Source organism: Plasmodium relictum (genome assembly GCF_900005765.1).
Source record: "Plasmodium relictum strain SGS1 genome assembly, chromosome: 11".
NCBI lineage: Eukaryota > Apicomplexa > Aconoidasida > Haemosporida > Plasmodiidae > Plasmodium > Plasmodium relictum.
The window spans coordinates 1,145,817-1,172,410 of NC_041689.1; the positions used below are offsets into that span (position 1 = coordinate 1,145,817).

Consider the following 26,594-nt stretch of genomic DNA (forward strand, 5'->3'; position numbering starts at 1 on the left):
TATAAGTTATTATAATATTCTTTTTTAGCACTTTTCTTGTTTTTAAACTATACAATGTGCTTCATATATTTATACATATATATATCAAGTTGTGTTAGTATTTATTAAATTTATTAAAATAAAAAATATTTTTACAAAAAAAAAGAAGAAAAAAATAATAAAATTTAAAAAAAAAAAATAAAAATAAGATTAATTCAAATAATTAACAATTTGTGCTAATATTAAGTTTAGTAAATTCTTTTTATATTTATATATTTAAAATTTATTTTCTACTATACTAAAATTTAATGGATATATTTATTTTTTTTTTATCTATATATATATTTTAAAATAAAATTTTCGTTTCTGAATTGCGGCAATTTAAATATAATATATATACTTTTATTTTTTTAAACATAAAGATATTATAAATTTTTCTTTTAATTTTATATTTTTTTATATTAATGTTTTAATCTTTACTTTGATCATATTTGAACTTAATATTTTTTTTTAAATAATTTGTTATTTCAAAATGAATTTCATTTTTTTTTTTTAGTGAAATATTTGTAATATATAATGTATCAAAATATATCTGTATTTTTAATATAATTTAAAAAAAAAAAGATGCATACAAATAGGTTGAAGATAATTTCAAATAATAGCAATTATTATACTTATAAGAGTATCCTTTGTTCTTATAAGTTTTATTCATTTTTGAGAAAATCATTAACAAAAAAACATTTTAATAATTTTCAACTTATAGATAAAAAATGGAATAATTCGATAAAAAGCAAATCAGGACATAAAAATGAAAATATACTTTCTAATAATAATGGGAAAATAGATAATGATATAAACATTTTTAATGATAAAATAGTAATAACAAATAAATCAAATAGTAATAAAGTATTCTCCTTATATACTAAGACATATATAAGTAAGGAAAGTGAGCAAATATTAATTTTATCTCTTAAGAAGTTGAATGAATATGAAAAAATAAAAGAAAATGTAAAAATTAGTGTTTTTATTTTTGAACTACAAAATTTAAGTAAATCTAAAATTTCTTTTAACGTTTTAAAAAAAATAGAAATTATAAATAATTTATTTACACACATTAACAACAACATAGGCGATGCATCACCATCATTATTGCTATCAGTATCAATAAGCTATAAAAATATAAATTTAAATAAATATACATATTTTAAAAATATTTTACGTGAAGTATGTAATCATATAAAAGTTTATAGAAGTAATAAACTAAATAAATTACTAAAAAATGAAAATGAAAAAGAAGACTACGAATACACTATTGAATTACTTAATAAAAAAAAAAAAAATAAAAAAAAAATTAATATGTTAAATATCTATACTAACAATTTAAACAACAGTGCTTTATGCTATATATTGTATTCCTACTCTTCGTTGTTTACTATTTCTAATTCATATTTGCTTTATATATGTAAATATATTTTGCTAAATGTATGTAATATTAATTATTTAGATATGTTGTCTCTTTTATATTTCTTAAATAGAACAAATGTAAAAATAAAAAAATCAGATATAGCTTATTATAAAGATATTGAACTGAGTAAGCTAAAAGAAAAAAATAATAGTCATTTAGAGAATAATAATGATAATAAAAATAACTTTAATGTTGAAGATAAGGAAATGCATAATTCAAAGTCAAATGATCAAAATAAATTAGTAGTTAATAAAATAAAGGATTTAAAGAATAATAACAATAAATATAATGAATATAAAAATATTTATATGAAAATACTAAGAACTATTATTTACATAATAAACAAAAAAAAAACGTATTTTGAAAATTCAAATATTTTAATATTAATTTTATATTATTATTTTAAAATGAATTTAATACCAATTCAAATTTTTTATAAACTTCACTTTAAAATAAAGAAAAATATTAAGAGTATTGATATTAAATATATATCTTTATATTTATATATTTTAAGTAGTATTAAATTTAGTATTAACTATTATAAATTCATATACAAATATTTAACTAATGTTTTTCAAGAGAAAATAAAAGAATTTAACATTTTATCGTTATCGTTATCTTTTTACACACTCTCTAAAAATCAGTATTACAACGAGAATTTTGTAAAAAGTTGCATAAATTTATTTCAATTGTAAAGATAAGAAGAAAATAAGAAAACATTTTATAAAATTCATATTTTAATTATTTATATATATTTTATATTAATATTTCTTTGATTAAAACTGTAATTATTTTCATTATTAATAGTATTATTGGTGTTTTCATTATTATTACATATTATACCTTTATATATATATATATATATATTTTTTTTTTTTTCAGAAAAAGTGAATCATTAAATGATATAAACATAACAAACATTATATATACCTTAGGGAAGATAAAAATAAGAGATGATATATTATGCAATAAGTTATGTGATATATTAATTAGAAGAATTGATAATATATCAGCAATAAATTTAAGTTTAATTGTTCATAATTTATCAAAAATTAATTATAAAAATGAAAGATTTTATAATATCTGTTTAAAAAAAGCGAAAGAATTATTATGTAGTTTTACTTTGAAACAATTAGTAATTTTTGCTGAAGGAATGATAATAAATAATATGTATGATTATGAATTTTTTGAAATGTTTTTTAATCAACTTATAAAATTAGACAATAGCTTTAATCAAAAAAAAAAAAATATATTGAATAAAATATGCTTTAGTTTAGTTTTAGAAAAACCAGATTTTGTAAAAAACTTTCCTTTATCAATTAAAACTACCATATCTAATAATATTAATTATATTCAAAATAAAAATTTTAGTGATATACATGATGAAATTATAAATATACTAAATTATTTGAATATTGAAAATTTTGAAATATTAAAAAAAAAGGAACCATATATTTTTGATATATTTATTAAAAATAATCCCAATGTATATATTGATATAATATCATCATTAAAATTTCTTAAAAATTATAATAGTTTAAATGGATTAACAGAATTAAAAAAAAGGCATATGGAATTATTAAATATTAAATATTATTACTTTAATAAAAGCTGTTATTTATCACTAGACAGTTTAGATAAAAAAGTTAATTTTATTAAAAATTTTTTAAAAAATGAATGCTCATTGAATTTTAATTACGTAAATGAAATGAAGGAACAAAAAAAAAGTGAAATAAAAAATTTAATTTTATTTAATGAAAATCAAAAGAATTATATAGAAAAAATAAATAAAAAAAGAAAATTTTATGATAAAAAATATTCTTCGAATAATAAATATTCTATTAAAAATAAAGATTTTTATGTATTCCCATCCTGTGCAAAAACTGAAAATATAGAAAAAAAATTTCGTAAAAATATAATTAACAAAGTAAATTTTCAGGAACCATTAATAAAAAAGCAACAAATATATATTGATTGTGATGATAATATTTTATTAAATGAAAGAAAAATTAGCTTATTAAAGAATTCCTTTTTTGAGTTACCAAAAAAGGATATGAAAAATTCTCATTTTCAATTTAATAATGAAAATAAATTTTTGTTTGAAAAAAAATGCCACGGATTAAGCAAGCATGAATATTATGATGAAAAAACTAATAAAATAATAATCAAAAAAATTATTTAATTAAAATATATATATATATATATATAAATTTATTTATATATATTTTTTTTTAATTTTAAACCATTTAAAATTTTAATTACGAATTTTTTTTTTAGTTTTTGTAAAAAACTACTAATATTCCTTACTTAAAAAGCTATATATATTTGTATTTTTTTTTAATTACTTATTTTTTTTTTTTATTTTATCATATATTATTTATTGATTCTTTGTCATTTAAAAACATATTTAAAATTTTTTTTCAATTTTTTATTTATTAACAAAATTAAATAATTTTTGTCTAATTCTATTTAATCATCAATGATATTTATTTGAAAAGAACCTAAAAAAAAAGAAAAAGTGAATTTTTATGAACATATTTGATATATATCTTTTGTAAATATTTTATTTTATTTTATTTATTCATTTTTTTAATAATATTCTTATTTTTTTCTTATTAGAAATGCATACAATGAGGATAATTTAAATCATATGTTACATATCCTTTTATTTTAAATCTTTTAAGTATTCCTTTTATAATTCCAATAATTAAAATTAAGAAGTAATGAATGAAATTATTTTTCTGATTTGTTCCATTATCAATTAATAAATGTTTTAAATATATCCCTATATCGTTATCAATAACAATATAAACACCTTTTTTATAAGTTTGCAATTTATCAGCATTTTTATTGAATAAAATATACCAAATATCCCTTCCAATAAATTTCAAAATATCTTTAACATCATTAAATTCATTTTTATGAATTAGCATCCTCTCTACTAGCTTCATACCTATATTCTTTCCCATATCTTTTAGTTTAGTAGATATTATATTTAGATAATTTTTTTCATCATTCTCTAAATATTTACTATTATTCATTTTATCATTTCCTTCACATATCTTTTCATATATACTTTTTTTTTTTTTTTTTTCTTTTTCTTCTTCTTCATATGTTAGTCTTTTTTCATTTATATCATCTTCGTTATTGCTACTAAAACTACTTAATTCAATCTCATTATTTTTCAGTAGTTCTATATTTGTCTTAATTATTTCATTAATTAAAAGTAATAAGCTTGTTTTTGATATTTTTCCTTCATACATTTTTTGTTTTTTCTAAATATTATTAATAAATTTAATATAAAGAAAAAAGAAAAGACTATAACATATTTTAACTAATAATCAAATTTAAATTATACTTTTTATTTATTTATTTTTTTTTAATAATAAAAATTAATACTGTTTAATTTATATATATTTAGAAGAATAAAATAAAAAAATATTCCATATATGTAGTTAAATACATAAATTAATATATATATATATATATATATATATATATATATATATATATATATATATATATATTATGTGTATATCTAATATGCACATTTAAAACCCTTTATATTATTTTTTTTTAAAATAATGTACTGTATTTAGTGAAATCATTTTTAAATTCCCATTTTTTAATGCTTTTTTAAATTAAAAATAAAAATTCATATATAACTTAAAAATTATTTTTAATATCAAATAAAAAATATGAATTATTTACATATAGTTATATCCAAAATGATAACTCACGAAATTTTTATGTGTTTATAAAATGTATTTTTATTTTTATTTTATGAAAAAAAAAATTTTTGCACACTAAAGTTTTAAAATTTTTATAAAGTTAAAAAAATTGATATTTTGTTAATAAAAAAAGTATTTTAATACATATTATATGCATAAATGTAAATATAAAATATTTATTAAACTATCAAAATTAAAAAAATGATTATTTAATTAACATTATATACATTAATATTTGTTTTAAATAGAAGAACATCAAACAATTTTAGGTTTTTTTAAATTATTATAAATTTATGTATTTATTTTTTTTCAGATAACTTTATATAAACAATTTTTTTTTTTTTTTTTGGGTATATATAATATATATTTATATAAATGTATAATTAATTAAAAATGAGTTTTCAAACTAATACAAGTAATAATTTAAATTACGAATTACCATATGATTCTAATTTATTAATCCAAAAATATACAATAAGCTTTAATAACACATTTAAGAAAGATATTAAATTTATTCAAATTTTATTTCCTTTATTTGATGTATCTTGTATTACCTTTTATTTCTCATTATTTTTAATTTTAATTTTTTTATGTCTGGATGTTTATTTTTTCAATGTACAGAGACCATTGTATATCAATGAGTAAACAAACAAGAACAACAGCAAAAAAGAAAAAAAAAAAATACAGATATATAAAATGTATTATTAATGTGCTTTTTTATACTTACATATATGTATTTTCTTATTTTAACTTTCAAATTTATAGAGATACATTAAGAAATATAGGAATTAATAAATTTTATATTTCAAATAATTATCATTATTATAAAATAATCAGTGCTGCACTTTTTCATTCAAATATATGGAATTTAATAGTATATTTAACAAAATAAAAAAATAAAATATAATTATAAATATTTATATTAGTACAAATATCTATTAATTTTAATTTATATTATTATAGATTAATACTTACTATTTAATGAATATAGGAATAATTATAGAAAAAAAGTAACAATTTGTTTAATAAAAAAAAAAAAAAAAAAATTTCTTATTAAATAAAAAAAAAATGAAAAAAAAAAATACATTTCTTTTTATAATATTTTTTATGCAGTTATGGTAAATTAAAATATATGTTATTAATGTTATTTTGTGCTATCTGTGGTAATTTATTAACTTGTGCAACTGCAAAATGCAACGATGTAATGATATTTCATAAAAAAATATTATTAATAAATCTATATTTCTCAAATATATATATTTATATATTTGATATTATTTTTGCATTTTATTTTATTAATTTTAGATTCAAATGGGAATTAGCCCAATTTTATCAGGTTTTGTTGGTATATTTTTACAAGAAATTATAATACATTATAATAAAATAAAAGACAAATTAAGTGTTATAGGAAATTTTATGTAAACAAAAAAAAAAAAAAAAAAAAAAAATTATATAACTGTCTTTTATAAATATTATTCTATTTTTAACATCACAGATTTGCATTTTTATCATTGTATTTAATGATAACAATATTTCCTTATAATGGTAACTTTAATAATTTATGTATCACTTTATATAACTTTTTCTTTCTTTTAATAATATTTTATTTATATTATTTATATTTATATATAATGGATTCACCTTTTTTTTTATTTAGGAAATATATTTGGAAATATTGGGGGATTATTTACTGGTATAAGTTATCCTTTTATATTTAAAAATGATTCTTTTAATAAGTAAGAAAAAAAAAATAATAAAATAAAAAATAACTAAAATATAATTTTTTTTTCAGATATATAAACTAAAATTTTATCTTTTTCTAATTTTTATATATTATAGCCCAGATAAAAAGTTAAAAATAGCATTTATGATCTTAATTATTTTATTAGTAAGTGCTACAATAAGTAGTATCATCATTTTTAAATGTTAATAATAAAAAAAAAAAAGTTTTTTTTTTTTTTGTTTCATCAATTCAATACAATATTTAAAGGAAACAGTAAACTATGCATAAACTTTTTTTTTTTAATTACTGATATGAACTCTATATAACGCAATAGCGTTATTCATTAAAAATATATATATATGATAAATAAAATATTATAAGTTAAACGAAATGTTGAGGTTGAAAAAAAAAAGAAAAATACACTTCTATAATAAAAAAAAAAAAATTAAGAAAACATGAATGTGCTGATTCGCTACATATTCTATTATTTATATTTTTGGGGGAAAAAAAAAATAACAAGTAATTTTTAGGAATTACTTAATCATATCAAATGCCTTTTGGGTGTTTTCCTTAACGTGCGCAATAGATTTATCATATAATTCTTGCTCTTGTTTAGTTAAAGGAAATTCTACTGGGAAAGCGCCTTTACTATTAATTGTAGCAGTTGATCCAACATACAAATCATTACAATTGTAAATTCCATTTAAATAGACAGCACATGTGAATAACTGATTTTGATTAAATAAAAAAGATTTTATCATTTTTGTAATTGCAGCAGCTGGAGCAAAGCATGCTGAAGCTTTAGCTAATTTAATAATTTCAGCACCGCCATCTCTAGTTTTTTCAACAATTTCATTTATTTCTTTTTGGCTTATAATATTTTTATTTACAAAATCAGACAATGGGATACCTGAAACAGAACAATATCTTTCTACAGGAACCATTAGGTCACCATGCCCTCCTAAAATTACAGCATTCACATTTTCAGGTGATACATTTAATTTTTCAGCTAATAATGTTCTAAATCTAGATGTATCTAATATTCCAGCCATTCCGCATACTTTCTCATGGGGTATATTGCTATATTTACTAAATACATTTACCATTATATCTAATGGGTTACTAACACATATTACAAAGGCATTTGGACTATATAATTTGACAGATTCCGCTACATTTTTCATTATTTTTCCATTTATCCCTATTAAATCTTCTCTAGTCATTCCTTCTTTTCTTTGCATTCCTGCTGTTATTACAATTACATCTGAGTCTTTTATATCTTCAATGTTATTTGATCCTAATATGTTTCTATTTACTCCTAATATTGTACTAAAATGTTTTAAATCTAAACATTTTCCTTGAGGTATTCCTTGAACTACGTCATATAAAACTATATCCCCTAAATTTTCTATTAAACACAATTCTCCTACCAATGCTCCTATTTGGCCACTTCCTATCAATGATATCTTAGTCATTTCTTAAAAAAAAAATTAAAAAAAGAGTTTAATATATATATAAAATAAATTAATAAATATGCTAAAATAAATAACAAAATAATTAAATTTCAAATAGTATTCTAAAAATAAAAAAAATAAAAAATTAAAAAATACAAAAATAGCAATAAAATTATATTAATAAAAAAAAAAAAAAAAAATTAAAAAATTAAACTTTAAGAAATGGGAATTTGATAAAATTACGAGATTTGCATAAAATTTATTTTTATTAAAAATGTTTTTCTATGTTAATCTGATAAGAATTAGATTAAAAAAATTTTTTTTTTTTTTGTGTATTCTTTTTAATATTTCAATTAACATAAATAATAGAAAAATATTTGATATTTCTTTTATTTATTTTATAATATTAATTTTTTATATTACCTGACAAAAACTTTATATAATTGAAGCTTTAAAAAAAAAAAAAAATAGGAATAATATTTTTTATAAAATATATAAATTGTGCTGAATTAATGAAAGTTTAAGAAAAAAAAAAAATTGTATTCTTTATCGAATTTTAATATTAAAAAAAAAAAAAAAGTGTTTTATATATTTATAAGAAAAAATAAGAAAAAATAAAAAGAGATACACCAATTCTATTTGATATATTATTTTCAAGCTACAAATATTTTTTATTTTTTAACTGATTTATATAAAAAAAAATTTTCTCTTTAAAGAAAATAAAGAAAAATAAAAGGAAATTCATATTTTTTTTCAAGATTTATTTTTCTAAAAGAAAAAACAAAATAATAGAAATTAACTAATTATTATTATAAGAAAAAAAGAAAAAGTTGATTCTTTTTCAAGAACTTATCTAAATAAATAAATGATTTTATTATACATAAATATGTATAATATATTTTACATAAAAATATGTACTCTCCAATATATCTATCTATTAAAAAAAAAATATATGTGAATCTATTCATATTCTGCATTAATTTTATTTTTCATAAAAATATAAAAAATTTGAAACTTTTATTTTCCATTTTTATTTATAAAAATTTAAAAAATATAAATTCTTTAAAATATGAATTTTTAATTTATAATATGGAATAAATTTTGTTTTTAATAAGTACTTAAAAGAACAAGAATCTTTTATATTTATTTTTTTTTCTAGGAAAATATATAAAATATGGAAAAAAAATTATGAAATAAATTTGAAGTTATACTTATTTTTCAATTCAAAATTTTATATATTATATAATGGATATCAATATACAAACAATTTATATATGATAACAAAAGAAAAATGCAACATTATTATAGTTGTAAATATAAAAATGTTTTATTCGTTGTTAGAATTGTTACTCGTTATATAAGATACCACATATATTATCTTACTACGTATATATTTAAATAAAACTGAATATGGCAAGTAATATATTCTATTAGAACAAGCCATGACAAAAAAGAAAGAGAAATTTTTTTTTTCATTTATATAATTTTTTCTCTTATTTAAAAATTAAATTTGATATGTTTTCATAATATGATTAACTTATCTTAAAAGGGTATATTATAATAAAAGCATGCTTGTCTTTTTTTCATTATTAAGTAGCGATATATATATATATATATACAAAAAAAAAAAAAAAAAAAAATTGAAAAATTCTATAATATCTTATTAATATTTCAATGAAGGTTGAGATATACTATTTAATTGTCATAAATTAATTTTTTTTTTTTTATTGTATAAAATGCATTTTCATATTTCTATTTTTTTTTTTCCTTATTATATAAAATGTATTTTTGTTTTTTTTCTTTATACTTTCAAGGCTTATTAAAATTATGAAAAGCAAGCAAAATTTTTAATTGAAAAAAAAAAAATATATCTGGCATATGAAAAATTTTAAAAAAATAAAACAATCTTTGGTTATACTCTGTTTTATTCAGTTATGCTTTTTTTTTATTTCTTAAAGTAACAATAATGGATCAATTTATATTGTTAATTTTTTTCATTGGATATTTAATTATATCAGGAGTAATAGGGATACGGTTGTTGGTAATATATAGTCATAAAGAAGAAAAAAAACGTTTCCTTTTTTTTTTAATAAAATTTTTTATTATTATTGGATTTGTACTAAGTTGGGCATTATTAATATTACTACCAGTTGATATTTATTACAATTTATCATTAGAACTGAAAAAACATTTAAATATATTTGTATTATACAGAATATTTTACTGGTCATGTTTATTATACATTTTTATTTTGACTCCTATTTTGACACTTATTTATATAGAATCTTATAAAATAAATTACAATAGTGATCATAACAGTAAGGAAATTTTAAAATTTAAGAAATATGATAAAATTAAAAAGAAATGCAAAATTTTTTTTATAAAAATATTGCCATTTTCTTTACTTTTTTTTGTATTAGCATTTTGCCTAATTGTTTTAACATATATACCATTTAGAAAAATAAATTTAAGATTAAATGCAGAAGATTGTAAATCCTGGTATTCATATATAAATGATATATATAAAAAAAATTTTTCTAAGTATAATATAAGAAAAATAGAACATTGTAACAAAATAAAAAATACAAAAATTAAAATGAGCATAGAATTGAATTTTAATAATTATATTATCATATTCATTTCTTTTCTTGGTTATATTTTATTTTCTTTTTATTGTGGGATTGGGTTAATATCATTCCCTTTGAATCTAGTTGAGTCATATATACAAAGAAAAAAAAAAATTAAAGAAGCAGATTTTAAAAGAGAATTATCATCAATTAATAGGAAAGTAAAAGCGTTAATATATATAACTGAAAAGCTACAAACAGAAAAAGAAGAACTTGAAAAAATGAGTTATATAAAGTCATTTTTTAAATATGTGAAACATAATAGAGAGAAAAAAGTTCTCAATTACATAGTACATAAATTAGAGAATGATTACAAGGATTTATTAGAATCTTATTATAATCCTAATAAAAGAATATTATCCTTTTTTTCATTATTATTAGGAATAATCTTTTTAATCCTAAGCATAACTATAATTATGCATATTATTTTTTATATTATATTAAATTCTCTAAAAACAATCGATAACGTTTTTAGTCATATAACAATTTTGGATACTTTTTTAGTGGTAATCTAAATATAAGGAAAAAGAGAAAATTACTATTTTATTTTATTTTATTTTTGGTGCGCATATACTATTATATTTTTTTTTTGTATTATACTAGTGTATTTCTAGTATATTATGTAAAAAATTTTATTTTATTTGTATATGTAATTTAAATTATTATTTAATTAATTTTTATTATTTTTTTTATATAGCTTTTAGTAAAAAATAACTTAATTATGCTTTCACTGATATTCTATACGATGATCAATTCTTATTTACTTATTTGTGCATTATCTGGATTTATTTATTTTTGTTCAAAAGTAAAAAAAAAAAAATTAAATATAAATAATAATGTGGAATATAATTTTAAATACTAATAATACATTTTGTATAATTCATTTTATTTTTTTAATTTTTTAATAGTTTAATTTAGGATTAATTTTTGCTTTACAAAAAAAAGATACTTATTTAAATTCTTTGCTTTTGAATATATGTCTTTTTTTTTTTGTTGCATCAGGAGCAGTAAAATTCTCAACAGTAAAAAGAAAATAATAAAAAATTTTAAAACATGGCTATTTTTTCAATATGTATTTTATTAATATAATCCTTTTTGATAATATATTATTATTTAATATTTTTTGAATGTTTTATTTTGTTTCACATATTTTTATTAATAAATATGTAATTTTATATTTTAATTTTTATAATTATTTCTATTCACAGAAAATATTTCATAGATATTCAAGTTACACTTATGCAAATTCCTTTTTTGATCTAACTTCAAAAAATCTAAACTTCATTGGGTAAGTTAATATTATTTTTCAAAAATTATATAAAAGCATTCTTTTTAAATAAGAAAATGCTTTCTAAACATTTAATTACAAAATAAAAATTATTTATATATATATATATTTTTTTAGGTTATTGTACTCAAAAGATATATTTTTATATTTAATTTTAATAATTAATTTACTTACTTTTATTCTATTTTTACTTCCTAAAAAATGCGATTTTACTTCTCGTTCTATCTCATATAAATATTTTAATATAGCTAAAGATGCTGACTTAGAAAGTAATGTATCAGTAAATTTTAATAAGCATGATTTCAAAGATATTGAAATTTTTAAATAATATTAATATTATTTTTTTTTTCTTATTTTTTAATTAAAAAAAATTCTAAGAAAAATGAAAAGATATAATATAATTTTTTTGCATAGATATTTTAAATAATATTCTATATACTTCATTTCCGTCATTATACGAAGTTGTTTTTAATTATTATTTTATGTATTTTTTAAAGTTTTTTTTTTTTTTTTTTTTATAAATGAATCCTTATGAATATTTTTTACTATTTTTTTTTATTAAATATTAGTTATTCTTATTTTTTTTTTAAAAAAAAAAAAATTAAATAAGCATCTATTAAATATATATGCATAGATTTTTTTTATTGTTTTATTCAAATAAAAATATATTTCTATTGTTTTTTTTAAAAAATCAAAAAGATTACATGTAAGAATATAATAACACAAAACATTGATTTTAATAATTAATTAAAATATTCTTTATTATTCTTTAGTTTTCTTATTTTATTTATATATTTTTTTATTCCATTCTAATTTATAGACGTTCTTTTTTTTTCTTTTTTTTTTAATAGAAAAAGAAGAAAAAAAATTAGTTTCCATTTAATAACCTTAAAATTTTAGTATTTTTAAAAAAAATATTAATATAAAAAAAAAAATTAATTTATTCTTATATATAAAAAGTTAAATTATATTTATTAATATATATCTATACTGCAAATTCTTCTAATTCTTTTTTTTTAATAAATTCAAGCAACCAGTATGCATTGTCCTCCAACTGCTTTTATTTTTTTTTCTGCTAAGGAAGAAAAGTATCTTGCTTTAACTACTATTGGTTGATTGTGCTTTAATTTACCATTTCCTAAAACTTTAAAGTAACCTCTTCTTGTTACATCTATTACTGGAGCGATATTTTTATTCTCACTAAATTCTTTTTTTTTTTCTTCTGGTAACAATCCCCATAATTTATCAACATTTATAGTTGGGCAAAATTTACGATTTTTCAACAAATTAAAATGTCTCATACCAACCTAAAAGAAGAAGTACATAATATATAAAATAGTAAACAATTTAAAAATAATAATTTCAACTATATTTTTTATTAATTAATTTTCATAAGTTCATTATTTATACTTTTCCAAAATATCCTGGATGATATTTATCAAAATTTATTCTCATATGGTGTAAACCACCAGCTTTTCCTCTTCCTCCTGGATGTTTTCTATGTTTTCCAACACGACCATGACCAGCTGATACATGACCTCTCTTCTTTCTATTTTTCTTAAATCTTGTTGCCATCTTTAATAAAAATTTCAAATAAATAAAAAAATCCAATATATGTATATATATTTGATTTTTCTTTTTGTTTCTTTTTTTTTCAATTTTAAATTCTTTTTATTACTTTATTTTATTAAAGTATCAAATTATTTTGTATTCATTATTTTTTTTTTTTTTTTTAACTTTTTAAAATTTAATTTTTTTTTTTTTTAAACTAACTTTTTAAAATGCTTATCCTGCTTCCTTAATTGTTTTTCTTTTTTATTTTTAAATAAATTTTTATATATATAATATATACCTTATATGTTTATCTTATATATGATATATATTTCAAATAATTTTGATTCATCTTTTTTTATTTTATTATTTTTTTTTTTTTTTTTACTATATACATATGCCAATTAAAAAATATGTATGTATATATTTTTTTTTTTTTTTTTTGTAAATATATGTATATGTTGTTTTTTAATAGAAAAAATGGTGCTATAAGGGGTAAGTTTTTAATGCATATTTTTAAATATTAAAATATTATAAGAAAAAATTATAAAATTTAATTATTATTCTATTATGAAGTATATATAAATTTTTTTTTTTTTTATAGATACTTATTTTTAAATTTTTTTATATGAATATTTTACATTTTTGTTCTTTTTATCGTTTTACAAAAATATAAAAATTTATAAAGAAGCATTATAACATTCTTTGCTTACGTACCATAAGAGAGATGTGCTGAAGTTAATCACATAACATTTAGTATATTTTTCTTCATAATAGGAGAAAATAAAAAAAAAAAAGTTATAACATGTTTTTATGTTTATTAAAATCTAAAAAAAACATCAATCTTATGTTTTAAAAGGTAAAATTTAATATAAAAACAAAATTATAATTACTTAGAGAACTTATTCAATATTTATTTTACTTTAAAAAAGATAAATTCCAATTCATAAAGGAAATAAAAATAAATAATTTTATCTTGTAATAAAGATAAAGTTTCTTACATGTGAAATAAAGTTAAATATATGTTAAAAAGAAAAAATTTAATTCTTCTATTAATTAATAACAAAACATTATCTTTTTTAAAATAAGTATGTTCATTTCAGTTACTTTGAACTTTTGACAAAACTAATATAATAATAGGATAATGAGGGAATATATAACTCTTAATTATACGATTTTCACAATGTAATGTTTACCTTCTTGTATTTCACTTAAACTTTCATATTTAAAATTATTATGAAAATAAAAATAATTTTAAAATATACAAATGTATTCTTTAAATAGTGTTAAATAATTTACTAAATATATTTTTAAATTACATTACTAATAATTCGCTTATAGTTTAATTTTTTGTCTAAGTATTTTTTTTTAATTTTTAATATGTGAATACTATTTCGTTTAATTTTATTAGTAAAGATAATATAAGAAAGATATGAGATATTTTTAAAGAATTATAATTTTTTTTTTTTTTATAAGAAAATGCTTTCAAATGTATCTAATTTTGTCAAAAAAATAATCCTATTATTAATATAAGAAAAAAAGAAGATAAAATATATTATAGGAAATATGGGAATCATTAGTTTTTTTTTTCTTTTTTTTTTTCCATTTTAAAACCATTTTTTTTTAAATAATATCTCTTTTAATGTAGTATAAATATATTGATTCATGTGTAGAAGAATATAAATATCTTATTTAAAATTGAAATTTTTTTTTAAATAATATCTCTTTTAATGTAGTATAAATATATTGATTCATGTGTAGAAGAATATAAATATCTTATTTAAAATTGAAATTTTTTTTTAAATATATATAACAGGATAAAAGAAATTTTATTTAAAATGTTTATAAAGTTAATGATATTTTGCAAAAAGTTAATTATTATATTTTTATCTATCCTTTGCTTTAGAAGGTCAAGAAATATAAATAACGTTACTTCGGTATATCTCTCATTTTAAAAAATATATTAAACTTTTTTAAAATAAAAAATAATTTTTTTCTTATTTTATATATATATTTTGTCATAACATTTATTATAAATAATTATTTTATTTTAACATATATGAATATATAACTATGTTTAAGTAATTGCTACCTTAATAAAACATATCATTCCTTTTATTTAAACAATTCTATTTAAATCATAATTTCTAACATTAAAAACATAAAATGTCTTATTTTTTTAATTTATTAAATTGTAATTATACAAAATAAATAGAAAATATATAATACAAATGTAGTTTTGTTAAAATAAAAATAGTAAAATAAAAAAAAAATATTTAATGATTTATTATATCTTATTAATAAATATATTGTTTTTTGATTTTATATATATTTACTATTTTTTCAAAAAGTGTAAAGTCTAGTAATAACAAAAATATTTCTATATATTTAATAGAATAATTAGAATTTTGATTTTTTATACAAGTAATCTTGAAAAATAAGTATCAAATAGAAATTATTTTTGCTCTTTGTTTAAAAATATATATATATAAAATTATCTTGAGAAAAAATTAATAAATTATATATCTTTTTTTTTTTTTTTAAATAAGTATATTTAAAAAAAAACTATATAAAACCAAAAGTAAATAATATTAAATATTTCAAATAATAAAATAATATATATATGAAAAATATGAATAATGAAAAAATGAAATATAAAATAAAGTAATAGCATAATACAGTAATGTTAAATGTTTAATGCAAGATGATATGCAAAAATTATTTTATACGGTTATAACAATTTTTTGTACTTTACAATTTAATAAAAAAAAAATTTTTAATTATTTAAAAATATATCTACACAATACATATTAGAAGAAATTTTATATTTGTTTTTTTTTTTTTTATTGTGGTATTATATTTTCATCTTAACATATCTTAAGTTGTTCGGTTTTATTCTCACTTTATTTTTTAAGAATTTTTATAAAATATTCAGTTTTTTATTATATTTTACTATATTTCTTTTATTTTATATGCAAATTAAGCAAATAATTTTGATTCATTTTTAGTATATAACAATGGGTAAGCCAATCGCAAATTTTGATTTTAAATACTATACATAATGTACATATAGAGATAGCCTTATAGTTTTTTATATCATATATGTACAAATATATTACCGTAATGTGCTATCATTACTTTTTATTTTATTTTATTTTTTTTTAAGAAAAAGATACAACGAATAATGAAGTTGATAACTGGATGGAATGGCTAGATGAAAAAGAAGATAAAAGAGAAGATATAAATTTAAATTCAACTGAAGATGATATAATTAAAAAAAATATATTACAAAATAATTTAGATGATATTGCAGATTTTTTAGACATAAGTGAAAATAAAAAAATAAAAAATACAGAAAATGAAAAAGTAAGTAAAAAAAAAACGGTTGAAAAAATTGTAACTTTAGAAAGTACACCTTTAAATTCGGTAAAAGATTGTGAAACCTTAGGTGAAATTTTGGCTACTAGAATAAAAAACTGCAAAGCTAAAAGTGTAGCATTAGAAAGATTTTTATCAATTATTATAGAAGCATGTGAAAATAAATTAAAAGATACAGAATTAAAAAGTATCAATAAAAAAATTGAATCGTTTATTAATAATAGAGAAAAAGGAAAAAGATATGCTTTAATAAATAAAAAAAAACCAAATGAAATTAAAAATTCTATTAAAAATTATGAAGACGAAGTTGACTTGATATATGGTGATTTATCATATGATGAAGAAGATTATGACGAGGATGTTGCAGAGAAATACTTTGAAAATTTTTAATGGCAAATATATTTATATACATATTAATTTTCAATTTTTTAAGTAAAAAGAAGTGCAAAATATATCAACTATAATTTAACAGACGCATATAGAAAATATGAAATTAATGCTGCATTGTATTTATAATTATAATTTTATTAAATAAATATACATATATATATGTATTGTTAAATTAATTTATAAAATTAGTATTTTATTATTATTATTAAAAAAGAGATGAAACAAAATAAAAATATAATAATGATAAAAAAAAAATATATGTTTTTGAGATAATAGTTTTAACTTTATTAAATATATATATATATATATTATTAAAATTATTTATAGAATTAGTATTTTATTATTATTATTAAAAATGAATTAAAATTAAATAAAAAAATAATATTGGTAATAAATTTATAAATGGTTTTAAAAAAATATAATTGTTTCCTTTTCTACAAATGATGCAACGAATAACTAAAAGATTTTAAAGTTGAAAATTAGATTATAAAGGGTAAAGAAGGGCATATGAAATTTCATAACTTACTTAAAATTTCATGTGCCAAGAATTTTTTTTTTTCTTCAAGAGTGAAATTTTTCCATAGGCATAACTTAATTAAAATGTAATTAATATTTAAATTGTGTATATGTTGCTTTTTCATATTTGTATATATATCTATAGTATTGTTAAAATTATAAAATGGACTAGTCTCAAAATGAATAATAACTTGATGTTCCTTTTCTGAATTATCTATTTTATGTAAAACTAAATAAATATGATTCAAATAATAATTAAAGAGAATTTCATTTTTTCGGATTTTTTTAACTTTAAATATTTTATTGTTAAATTCGTTGTTTAGTAATAAATACAAGTCATCTATATGTTCATTTATATCATTATTTAATTCTGGAATATTATGTTCATTATCTAATTGTATATTCTTTAAGATTTTATTAATAGCACCTATATTTTCTAATTTTTCGAAAATTAATTTATTTATATTATTTTGATTTTTTTTTTTATTTAAATGTAATTCTTTGTTATCTTCTTCTAATTCATTTATGTTCTCTTTCATTATTTCATTATTATTAGAATTGTTATTACCTTGTGTTAATGAAACATAAATTTGAAATAATTTTAATTTATCATCCTCATTTGATAAATTAAAATTTCTAAAATTAAATAAATAGTCAATCATGCATATATATGACTCATGATGTGAAATGTATAATTTTAAATAAGTAAATAAGTATATTAACAACAATAAGTCTTTATCATCGAGTGAATAAAATTTATTTATAAAATTTTTTTCTAATAATGATAAGATGCATAAGGGAAAATTGAAATTTATTTGCTCTTTTAATGTTGAAATGCACAGTAACAATGTTACACAACTAGACAATGGGAGAAAATCAATTACATTATATAAAAATGAATTTAACTTATCATAAAAATAATAATTGTCATAGCCTAGAGAGCAAAAAGATAAATATATATTAATTAATTTGTTTCCCACTTCAACTTTTTCCATTACTATACTTGTATTGTCTAATATTTTTATTATTTGATTACTTACTTCGTAAAATAAAGCAAAATCTCTTATATTAAAATTATATAGAGAAGTGCACAGTAGCATATAACAATCTATTGTTAAATAATTATCTTTTATTTCTTGATTACTTTCTTTTATTTCTTTTTCATGTAACTTTTCTTCACTTACACATATTTCTTTCTTTTGAATATTGTCTAAAATTACTTTAATATAATTATTTATAAAAGTTGAAAAATTAGAATTAACTGGACTACTCTTTATATTTTTTATATTTGATAAAAGAAGTAGAAATTGAAAAAATTTATTTCTATCATCTTTGAAGAAATTATTTAAAAAAAATTCATCCCTTGCAGTTTCTAGGATTTCATTTAATAAAATTTGAGGCATAAATTGTATTTTAGAAAAACATAATACAAACAAAAATAATTCATGAAAATTAAAAATAGGAATTTTTATTTTAAGATAAGTTAAGAAATCAAGAAATACCTCACTTTTCCAAATTTTTATCTTTAAATCATCATTTTTTTTTATTATAACTAATATTTTATTTAATATGTTTAATAATTTAAAAATATCTACTTCATTTTCTGCTTTTTTAAGTTTTAAGTCATATTTATTACCTTCCTTATTTTTTATATATACATAGAAATTATTTTCATTCAGAATTTTTTGAACATTGCTTAATGTTTCATTTAAACTTTTTTCAAAGTTTAATGCATCATAAAATTTTTTATCAACTCTTAAAATATTACTATGTTTTAAATATGTACGAAATTCACGAGTTCTTTCATATTTCCTTATTTTTATCTTTAAATATCCAAGAAAAATATTACTTCTAACAAAACTATTTATATATTTAATTGATATAATGTTCATTTTTATATTATTACATTTTTTATTTTATTTTAAATATCATATTTACCCATTCTTTTTGTCAAAATACAAAAAAAAGGGATGTTATCGCAAATCTGTATTTTTATTTTTAAAAAAGTTTATCATTTTTTTGCTTACACAAAATGATTTAAGTGGTTATAATTATGATATTATACTTTTTGTAATGAAAGTTCGTTTTTTTGTTTTTCCTTTATTTTTTAATAAAAGAAATAAGAATTGAAAACACGTGAATATTTTTCTATATTTTTACGTTTTTTTTTTTTTTTTTTTTTGTTGAATTATATTGTTCTTACAAAAGCATGGTTGATTTATATATATGATATTTATTATTTTCAAAAATAAAAAATAGTGTTTTTATATATTTATAATATAAAAACTCAAGAAAAAAAATTTATATAAACATGCATAAATAATGAAAAGAACAAAACTATACATGTATATATTTCTACAAATTATTAAAATATTTTAATTAAATGAAAATATCATCTGTTTTATATTATGACTTCTCAATCTTATTTTAGTTATAGTTTTAATTCTTTTCTTTAACTGCTTTTGTAATAATAATAATAATGTATTAATTCATTAATATCATGTGCATTAAAAATACAATAAAAAAATAAGAGGTTACTGTATGTATATAAAAAAAATTATATATATATAAATGGAAATATAGATGAAAGATAAAAGAATAGAATAAATAAAAATTTTAAATAATTAATAAAATAGAAAAAAAAATTAAATATATGTTTAAATTTTTACAAAATTTAGGAAATATATTAATAAAAAAAAAATTATGATATATTTAGTATGTTTTATACAAACACTTTAGAATACTATGATAAAGTAGATTCCTCTATTGTATTGCTTTTAGTATGTGACTTATTTAAAAATTTAGAAAAAAATAAATTTGAAAAAATAATTAAAATTATTGTTGAGCGTATCAAATAAACTGATTTCCCATCTAGGCAAATTCCTGAACTTCCATCATTTTGAACACAAAGAGGAATATTATATTCACGATTTATAGAAAAAATTGATGAGATTAATGTTATTAATGCTAAATTTACAAAAACAAAGGAAGAATATTTTATTTTTTGAATATTTTTTATGCTTTTATATTTAAGAAGAATATATATTAATAAAAATATTGATATAAATAAAAATGTTAGTATTGCATATAAAAGAATTCTATGACAATTCCCAGCTTTTTTTAGTTTTTCTAAAAATTTACACTCTAAATTATATATAGTAGGACCGAAAATATATTTTCGGGTTATTACAAGTTTTTCATCTTTTAATAATCCAACATCACCAGGATTTTTTAGTGCTGAATTTAATTCTTCATCAGTTAGCTCTATTTCATTATCTTTTATATTATAATTTGATCGTAACATGTTTTGAGAGGCCAAATTCACTAAAAAATCTTCCAAAGACTGTTTACTTATTAATTTACAGAATTCATTATTTATTAATGATTCCATTGTTTGTTCTTTATCAATAGAAAGGTTTACATCACCATTTATTTGTGTAATTTTTTGAATTCTTCTTACGGTGGTCGCTCCAATATGAATTAATATTGATTTCTCATTATTCTTTGATCTTAATATGATCTCATGAATTTTCCAAGAATCAGAAAGTAGTGATGTTAGTACAAATGAAAAACATAACACATATAAGATGATGCATAATAATATACTATAGTTAAAACAAAAGTATTTCACTTCCTTTGATATTTTTGACTTTTTTTCTATAATCAAACTCTTTTTATCTTTTAAATATGTATTATTAGATACAAAAGATTTTATTTTTTCAAAACTATATATTTTTTTTTCTATTTTTTGTAGTTTTTTATCATTTCCATTTTCATTAAAATTAATTTCTTTATGTTCTTCTTGTAAATCTAATATTATATGATCTTCAGTTTTAATTGAATATATGTGATCATCTCGTACATATTTACTGTTTGTCTCATATTCATTGTTTTCTTTTATTAAATAAGAATTTTTATTTTTACGAATATTAAGAAACTCTACATTAAAACTATTATGAACATTGCTATGTGATGAATTATTAGAAAGGATGTTTTCTTCAGAATTTCCACATTTTTTGTTATGTTCATTATTTACTATTGGTATTTTTTCTTTTTCTAAAACATCATTTTCTTTTGAATTATTCATATAAGATTTATTTAAGGTATTATTATTCATACAAGTATCTGCCTTTCTATTTATTTCTGTACATATTTCTTTGTCTTGAAAATTTGAACTAAGAGCATCCTTTTTTTTAAATAAAGAAAAGAGTTTATTTTTATTTCTACTTTTTTTTTTACTTTTCTTATCTTTTTCCAACTCTTTATTTAAAATTTTATGTAATTCGTTACTATTTTGAGAGTATTCATTTATACCATTTTCGTTACAAACTTTTTTTTCTTCATTTTGTAGACTATCAGATTGTTCTTGAGATAAATGATAATTATTATCATAATTGCTATTTATATCATTTTTAAATATGTTCTTTTCCTTGCTATAATTTGTTTCTTCAATTACATTTTTACTATTATTTTTCATTCCTATATTATCATCATATGTTTTTAATTTATCAGTTGAATTATCAACATCATTGGTACTGCTATAAGAGGCTTCATTTTCTTTTTTTTTTTCTTGTTCCATTGTATCGGAAGAATATAAATCCAATTTGTCCTTGTTATCTAAGCTGTTTATTTTTTCATTTTCTTTATCATTCTCAGAATATATAACTTGATTCTTAAATATGTTTAGTTTATTCTCAGAACCCTTCAATATACTAACTCCTTCCTCTTTCTTTATAGTATATAAATCATTTTCATTTTCGAGTATTTTTTTATCATTATTATTTATTTCATTTTTCGTACAGTTATCCTTTGAGTCATCTTTTTCAATTACCTTTTTATTATTTTCAAATAAATTAATTCTTAAGTTATTCATATGTTCCTTTTCCATATTTTCATAATTGTCTAAGTTTGACTTATTTTCCAAATACTCGTCAAAGGCACTCCCGTGATAATTAAAAGAAATAAGATTGCTATCATTTAAATCAATTTTTTTTTTTTCTGATTTTTCTATATTTAAATAATTCATTTGTATTTCTACATCTGTGGAATTTACCACTGCTTCCATATTTATTTTATTATGATGTCAAATAAAATTATAAAAAATAAAAATTAGAATCAATAATTATTTACAACTTCAAAATATGGCTAAGATAAATATACGAAATTTTTAAATTTCTATTTATAAAAGACTTAAAAATTATAAAGTTTTTATTATCTTTTTATATTATATTACATTTCCATATTATCCATACATTTAAAAAGTTTAATTTTTAATTTTATTAAAAGAATAAAATTGGGAAATGTGAAATTTTTTTTTTTTTATTTTATATAAAACGATGCTTTTTCCAAATCTATAAAAAGATAAAAAATAATATATATAAATATATTTATTAAAATAAACATAAAAAAGATAACATATAAGAAAATCAATAAAATTTATAACATAAATATAAAATTAAATATATAATAATATAAAAGAAAAAATCTACTATGAATCTGAAATTATAGAAATAGGAGGCATATGTGCACCGTTACACTCTTATGAAAAATAAAATAATATAAAATGAATTTGTAATTTTTTATGCCTTTATAAAAAAAGTTTTAATTTGTCTTATATAACACCTTAAGTTATATTGTCTGATTTTATAAAAATGAAATTCTAATTACAAAAAAATTGCAATGAATGAAACATTTGTTTATTATGCATTTGAAAAAAAAAATTACTAATAATTTAGAATAAAATGAATTACCATTTACTACACCTTTTTTTTTCTTTTTTAATTCATGTTTAGACAATTTGAATTTTATGTTTTATTTGTTGTTTATAATTTAATATTCTATAAAATTTCACAATTTTTTTTTTAAATATATGTATGTATATATATATGTACAATTATTTTTCTTATTTTTAAATTAAATATGTATGAAGAATGTAAATTATAAAAAATTTTTTTTGCGTGCAAAAATATTAGAATTCCATGTATTTACTAAATGTATTATTATTAAAAGGATATTACATTAAATGATAAGTAGCATTGATAGAAATATTAATTTTAATTCCTTTTTTCTATTTTTTTCCCTTTTATTATGGATTTAAAAAAAAATTAAGTTAATTCATTTTTTAAAATTATTTCATTAATATTATTTTTACACCATAAAATAATTTTAAAACAACCGATCAAATGTGTGTAACATTTTTTGGAAACGTTACATAAAATTAATTGCATATAAAAATTGTAACATATATATGTATATTGCATTAGTTGCAAATATATATATATATATATTTATTTATTTATTTATAATACATGCCATTTTTTATTAGCACCTCTAAGCAAAAAAAAAAAAAAGAAAAAAACTATTACGATTATTAATGAAAGTGTATGGATACTTCTAAATGATTTTTTTATTTACAACTAAAAAACTTTATTATTATTTTTAAAAATAGTAAATAATATAACTTTTTTAATGAATAAATAATAATTATGTATCTTAATCTTCAATAAAATATTATTAATATGTGCATGTATAATTTTCAGGGAAGTGCAATATTTTTATCCCTTTAAATTTAAAGCATAATGAATAATTTCTATTTATGATGTATTTCTTTATATTAATATTTCAAAGATAGTTTTTATGAAATATTAAAGTATAATTTTTTTTCTTCTTTTTAAATATCCTAACAAGACTAACCTAATTTTTTTTTATGAATACATTAAGAAAAAAGTTTTAAAAAGAAAAATTCAATTTATAGTGAATGATAGGGATTAACATTCTTTGGTAAGACATTTAATGCTATATTTAACTATAAAATTCAATATAAAAAATTTGCATAAAAAATATAAGTATACTTATTTTTTAATAATTTTAATTCGTTTTCTATGCATAAATTATATTATTTGAACACTCTTCACTTAATATTCATTTTATTTGTGTAAACTTGGTTCCTCCAAAGAAAAATAAGCTTTTTTTATTAATATACTATGTCTGTATATATTAAAGTAAATAGAATATTTTTGCTTAATATTATTAATAGATTTTACTTATGTAAATATACTTCTTAAATATGAAAGAATAACTTTATTAATCATCTTACTTATAAGTATAATAAAAATGGTTTCTACTAGAAATGAGTGTGAATATATATATTCTTTTATAATAATTTATATTATAGAACTTATTCTTTATATTAAATATAAAGATAACAAAATATGTTTGTTAAAGTAGCCATTTATATGTTGTGCTAACAGATAAACTTTAATGTAAAAAATTAACGTGTATTATTCGGGATTATAAAGTTTAATACATTTTATTACATACACCTGCATGTATAATACATAAAAAAATATAATTTTATGTTAAATTTTTCTAAATGTTAATATTATGATAAAACACACACCCAAAAAAAAAAAGAAAAATATTTACAAAAATTAATAGCTTCTAGTGAAGCCTAAAAAAAAAAGGAAAATATGTATATATATATGTATTTATCTAAAGTTAAAGCATGAAATAACTTCACTAATATTTTTTTATTTTTATTTTATTTTTTTTTTTTTACATAATAATATAAAAAATTAACAATTAATAATTATAAAGAGAAGAATAATTATTTATATAAAATAAGAAATGAATTCCACGCTCTGAAATTTTTTAAAATTAACTTTAAAATTTTTTTTTTTTTTATGAATTAACTATTACTCTTTTAAATGCGTATTTCATTGAATATATTTGTATATTTGTTCAGACAAATTATACAAATTTACACATATACATACAGGAATTAATATTATTTGTTCTTTGATAGCTAATTATTATACAAATAAAACCATTTTAAATTTATGATTTTAATTTTTCTTCTTTATCTTAGAAAGCTATATATATCATCCTACTACTTATTTCTTTTAAACATGTAATTCAATAAAAGCATAAATAATAAAATAACAAAAAAGAAGCATGTTTATATTTGTGTTTGTACTTATAAGCTTATGTTTCTAGTCATTTATTATTTTTTTTTTTTTTTATTTTTTTATTTATTTTTTTTTTTAAATAATTTTTCTCATTAACCAATAATTATACCCAGTTTATGATCTTTCTCCACGAATACGTCTGGCTAATTGAATATCTTTTGGCATAATTGTAACTCTTTTTGCATGGATTGCACACAAATTTGTATCTTCAAAAAGTCCAACTAAATAAGCTTCAGCTGCTTCTTGTAATGCTAATACTGCTTGAGATTGAAATCTCAAATCTGTTTTATACTCCTGTGCAATTTCTCTTACTAACCTTTGAAAAGGCAACTTTCTTATTAACAAATCAGTAGATTTTTGGAATTTTCTTATTTCTCTCAAAGCAACAGTTCCTGGACGATATCTATGGGGCTTTTTAATACCTGTTGAAACTGGAGCTGATTTTCTTGCGGCCTTTGATGCTAATTGTTTTCTTGGGGCCTTTCCTCCTGTGGATTTTCTTGCTGTTTGCTTAGTTCTGGCCAT

At 17.2% G+C, this 26,594-nt stretch overlaps 10 protein-coding genes across 10 annotated transcripts; 4 read left to right on the forward strand and 6 right to left on the reverse strand.

Annotated features, from left to right (window-relative positions):
* Nucleotides 1-603: 603 nt before the first annotated feature.
* Nucleotides 604-3,626, forward strand: PRELSG_1129600 (conserved Plasmodium protein, unknown function; the record flags this gene model as incomplete). Its single annotated transcript, XM_028677574.1, has 2 exons — nt 604-2,135; nt 2,327-3,626. 2 exons carry the CDS (start codon nt 604-606, stop codon nt 3,624-3,626), a joined length of 2,832 nt encoding a protein of 943 aa, XP_028533949.1.
* Nucleotides 3,627-3,913: 287 nt separating this feature from the next.
* On the reverse strand, nt 3,914-4,707 carry PRELSG_1129700 (trafficking protein particle complex subunit 6A, putative; the record flags this gene model as incomplete). Its single annotated transcript, XM_028677575.1, has 2 exons — nt 3,914-3,945; nt 4,074-4,707. 2 exons carry the CDS (start codon nt 4,705-4,707, stop codon nt 3,914-3,916), a joined length of 666 nt encoding a protein of 221 aa, XP_028533950.1.
* An 861-nt stretch (nt 4,708-5,568) lies between these two features.
* ROM10 (rhomboid protease ROM10, putative) lies at nt 5,569-7,105 on the forward strand (the record flags this gene model as incomplete). The annotated part of the gene is made up of 8 exons (XM_028677576.1): nt 5,569-5,816; nt 5,941-6,049; nt 6,139-6,185; nt 6,289-6,376; nt 6,481-6,593; nt 6,671-6,720; nt 6,833-6,911; nt 7,015-7,105. The coding sequence occupies 8 exons, from the start codon at nt 5,569-5,571 to the stop codon at nt 7,103-7,105; spliced, it is 825 nt and encodes a 274-aa protein (XP_028533951.1).
* Nucleotides 7,106-7,431: 326 nt separating this feature from the next.
* Nucleotides 7,432-8,373, reverse strand: MDH (malate dehydrogenase, putative; the record flags this gene model as incomplete). The annotated part of the gene is made up of 1 exon (XM_028677577.1): nt 7,432-8,373. The coding sequence occupies one exon, from the start codon at nt 8,371-8,373 to the stop codon at nt 7,432-7,434; it is 942 nt and encodes a 313-aa protein (XP_028533952.1).
* Nucleotides 8,374-10,318: 1,945 nt separating this feature from the next.
* Nucleotides 10,319-12,595, forward strand: PRELSG_1130000 (conserved Plasmodium membrane protein, unknown function; the record flags this gene model as incomplete). The annotated part of the gene is made up of 5 exons (XM_028677578.1): nt 10,319-11,485; nt 11,677-11,784; nt 11,888-12,001; nt 12,188-12,267; nt 12,385-12,595. 5 exons carry the CDS (start codon nt 10,319-10,321, stop codon nt 12,593-12,595), a joined length of 1,680 nt encoding a protein of 559 aa, XP_028533953.1.
* Nucleotides 12,596-13,292: 697 nt separating this feature from the next.
* On the reverse strand, nt 13,293-13,842 carry PRELSG_1130100 (60S ribosomal protein L27a, putative; the record flags this gene model as incomplete). The annotated part of the gene is made up of 2 exons (XM_028677580.1): nt 13,293-13,574; nt 13,678-13,842. The coding sequence occupies 2 exons, from the start codon at nt 13,840-13,842 to the stop codon at nt 13,293-13,295; spliced, it is 447 nt and encodes a 148-aa protein (XP_028533954.1).
* A 2,993-nt stretch (nt 13,843-16,835) lies between these two features.
* On the forward strand, nt 16,836-17,586 carry PRELSG_1130200 (conserved Plasmodium protein, unknown function; the record flags this gene model as incomplete). The annotated part of the gene is made up of 2 exons (XM_028677581.1): nt 16,836-16,839; nt 16,985-17,586. 2 exons carry the CDS (start codon nt 16,836-16,838, stop codon nt 17,584-17,586), a joined length of 606 nt encoding a protein of 201 aa, XP_028533955.1.
* Nucleotides 17,587-18,101: 515 nt separating this feature from the next.
* On the reverse strand, nt 18,102-19,994 carry PRELSG_1130300 (conserved Plasmodium protein, unknown function; the record flags this gene model as incomplete). Its single annotated transcript, XM_028677582.1, has 1 exon — nt 18,102-19,994. The coding sequence occupies one exon, from the start codon at nt 19,992-19,994 to the stop codon at nt 18,102-18,104; it is 1,893 nt and encodes a 630-aa protein (XP_028533956.1).
* An 851-nt stretch (nt 19,995-20,845) lies between these two features.
* On the reverse strand, nt 20,846-23,167 carry PRELSG_1130400 (conserved Plasmodium protein, unknown function; the record flags this gene model as incomplete). Its single annotated transcript, XM_028677583.1, has 1 exon — nt 20,846-23,167. One exon carries the CDS (start codon nt 23,165-23,167, stop codon nt 20,846-20,848), a length of 2,322 nt encoding a protein of 773 aa, XP_028533957.1.
* A 3,016-nt stretch (nt 23,168-26,183) lies between these two features.
* On the reverse strand, nt 26,184-26,594 carry H3.3 (histone H3 variant, putative; the record flags this gene model as incomplete). The annotated part of the gene is made up of 1 exon (XM_028677584.1): nt 26,184-26,594. One exon carries the CDS (start codon nt 26,592-26,594, stop codon nt 26,184-26,186), a length of 411 nt encoding a protein of 136 aa, XP_028533958.1.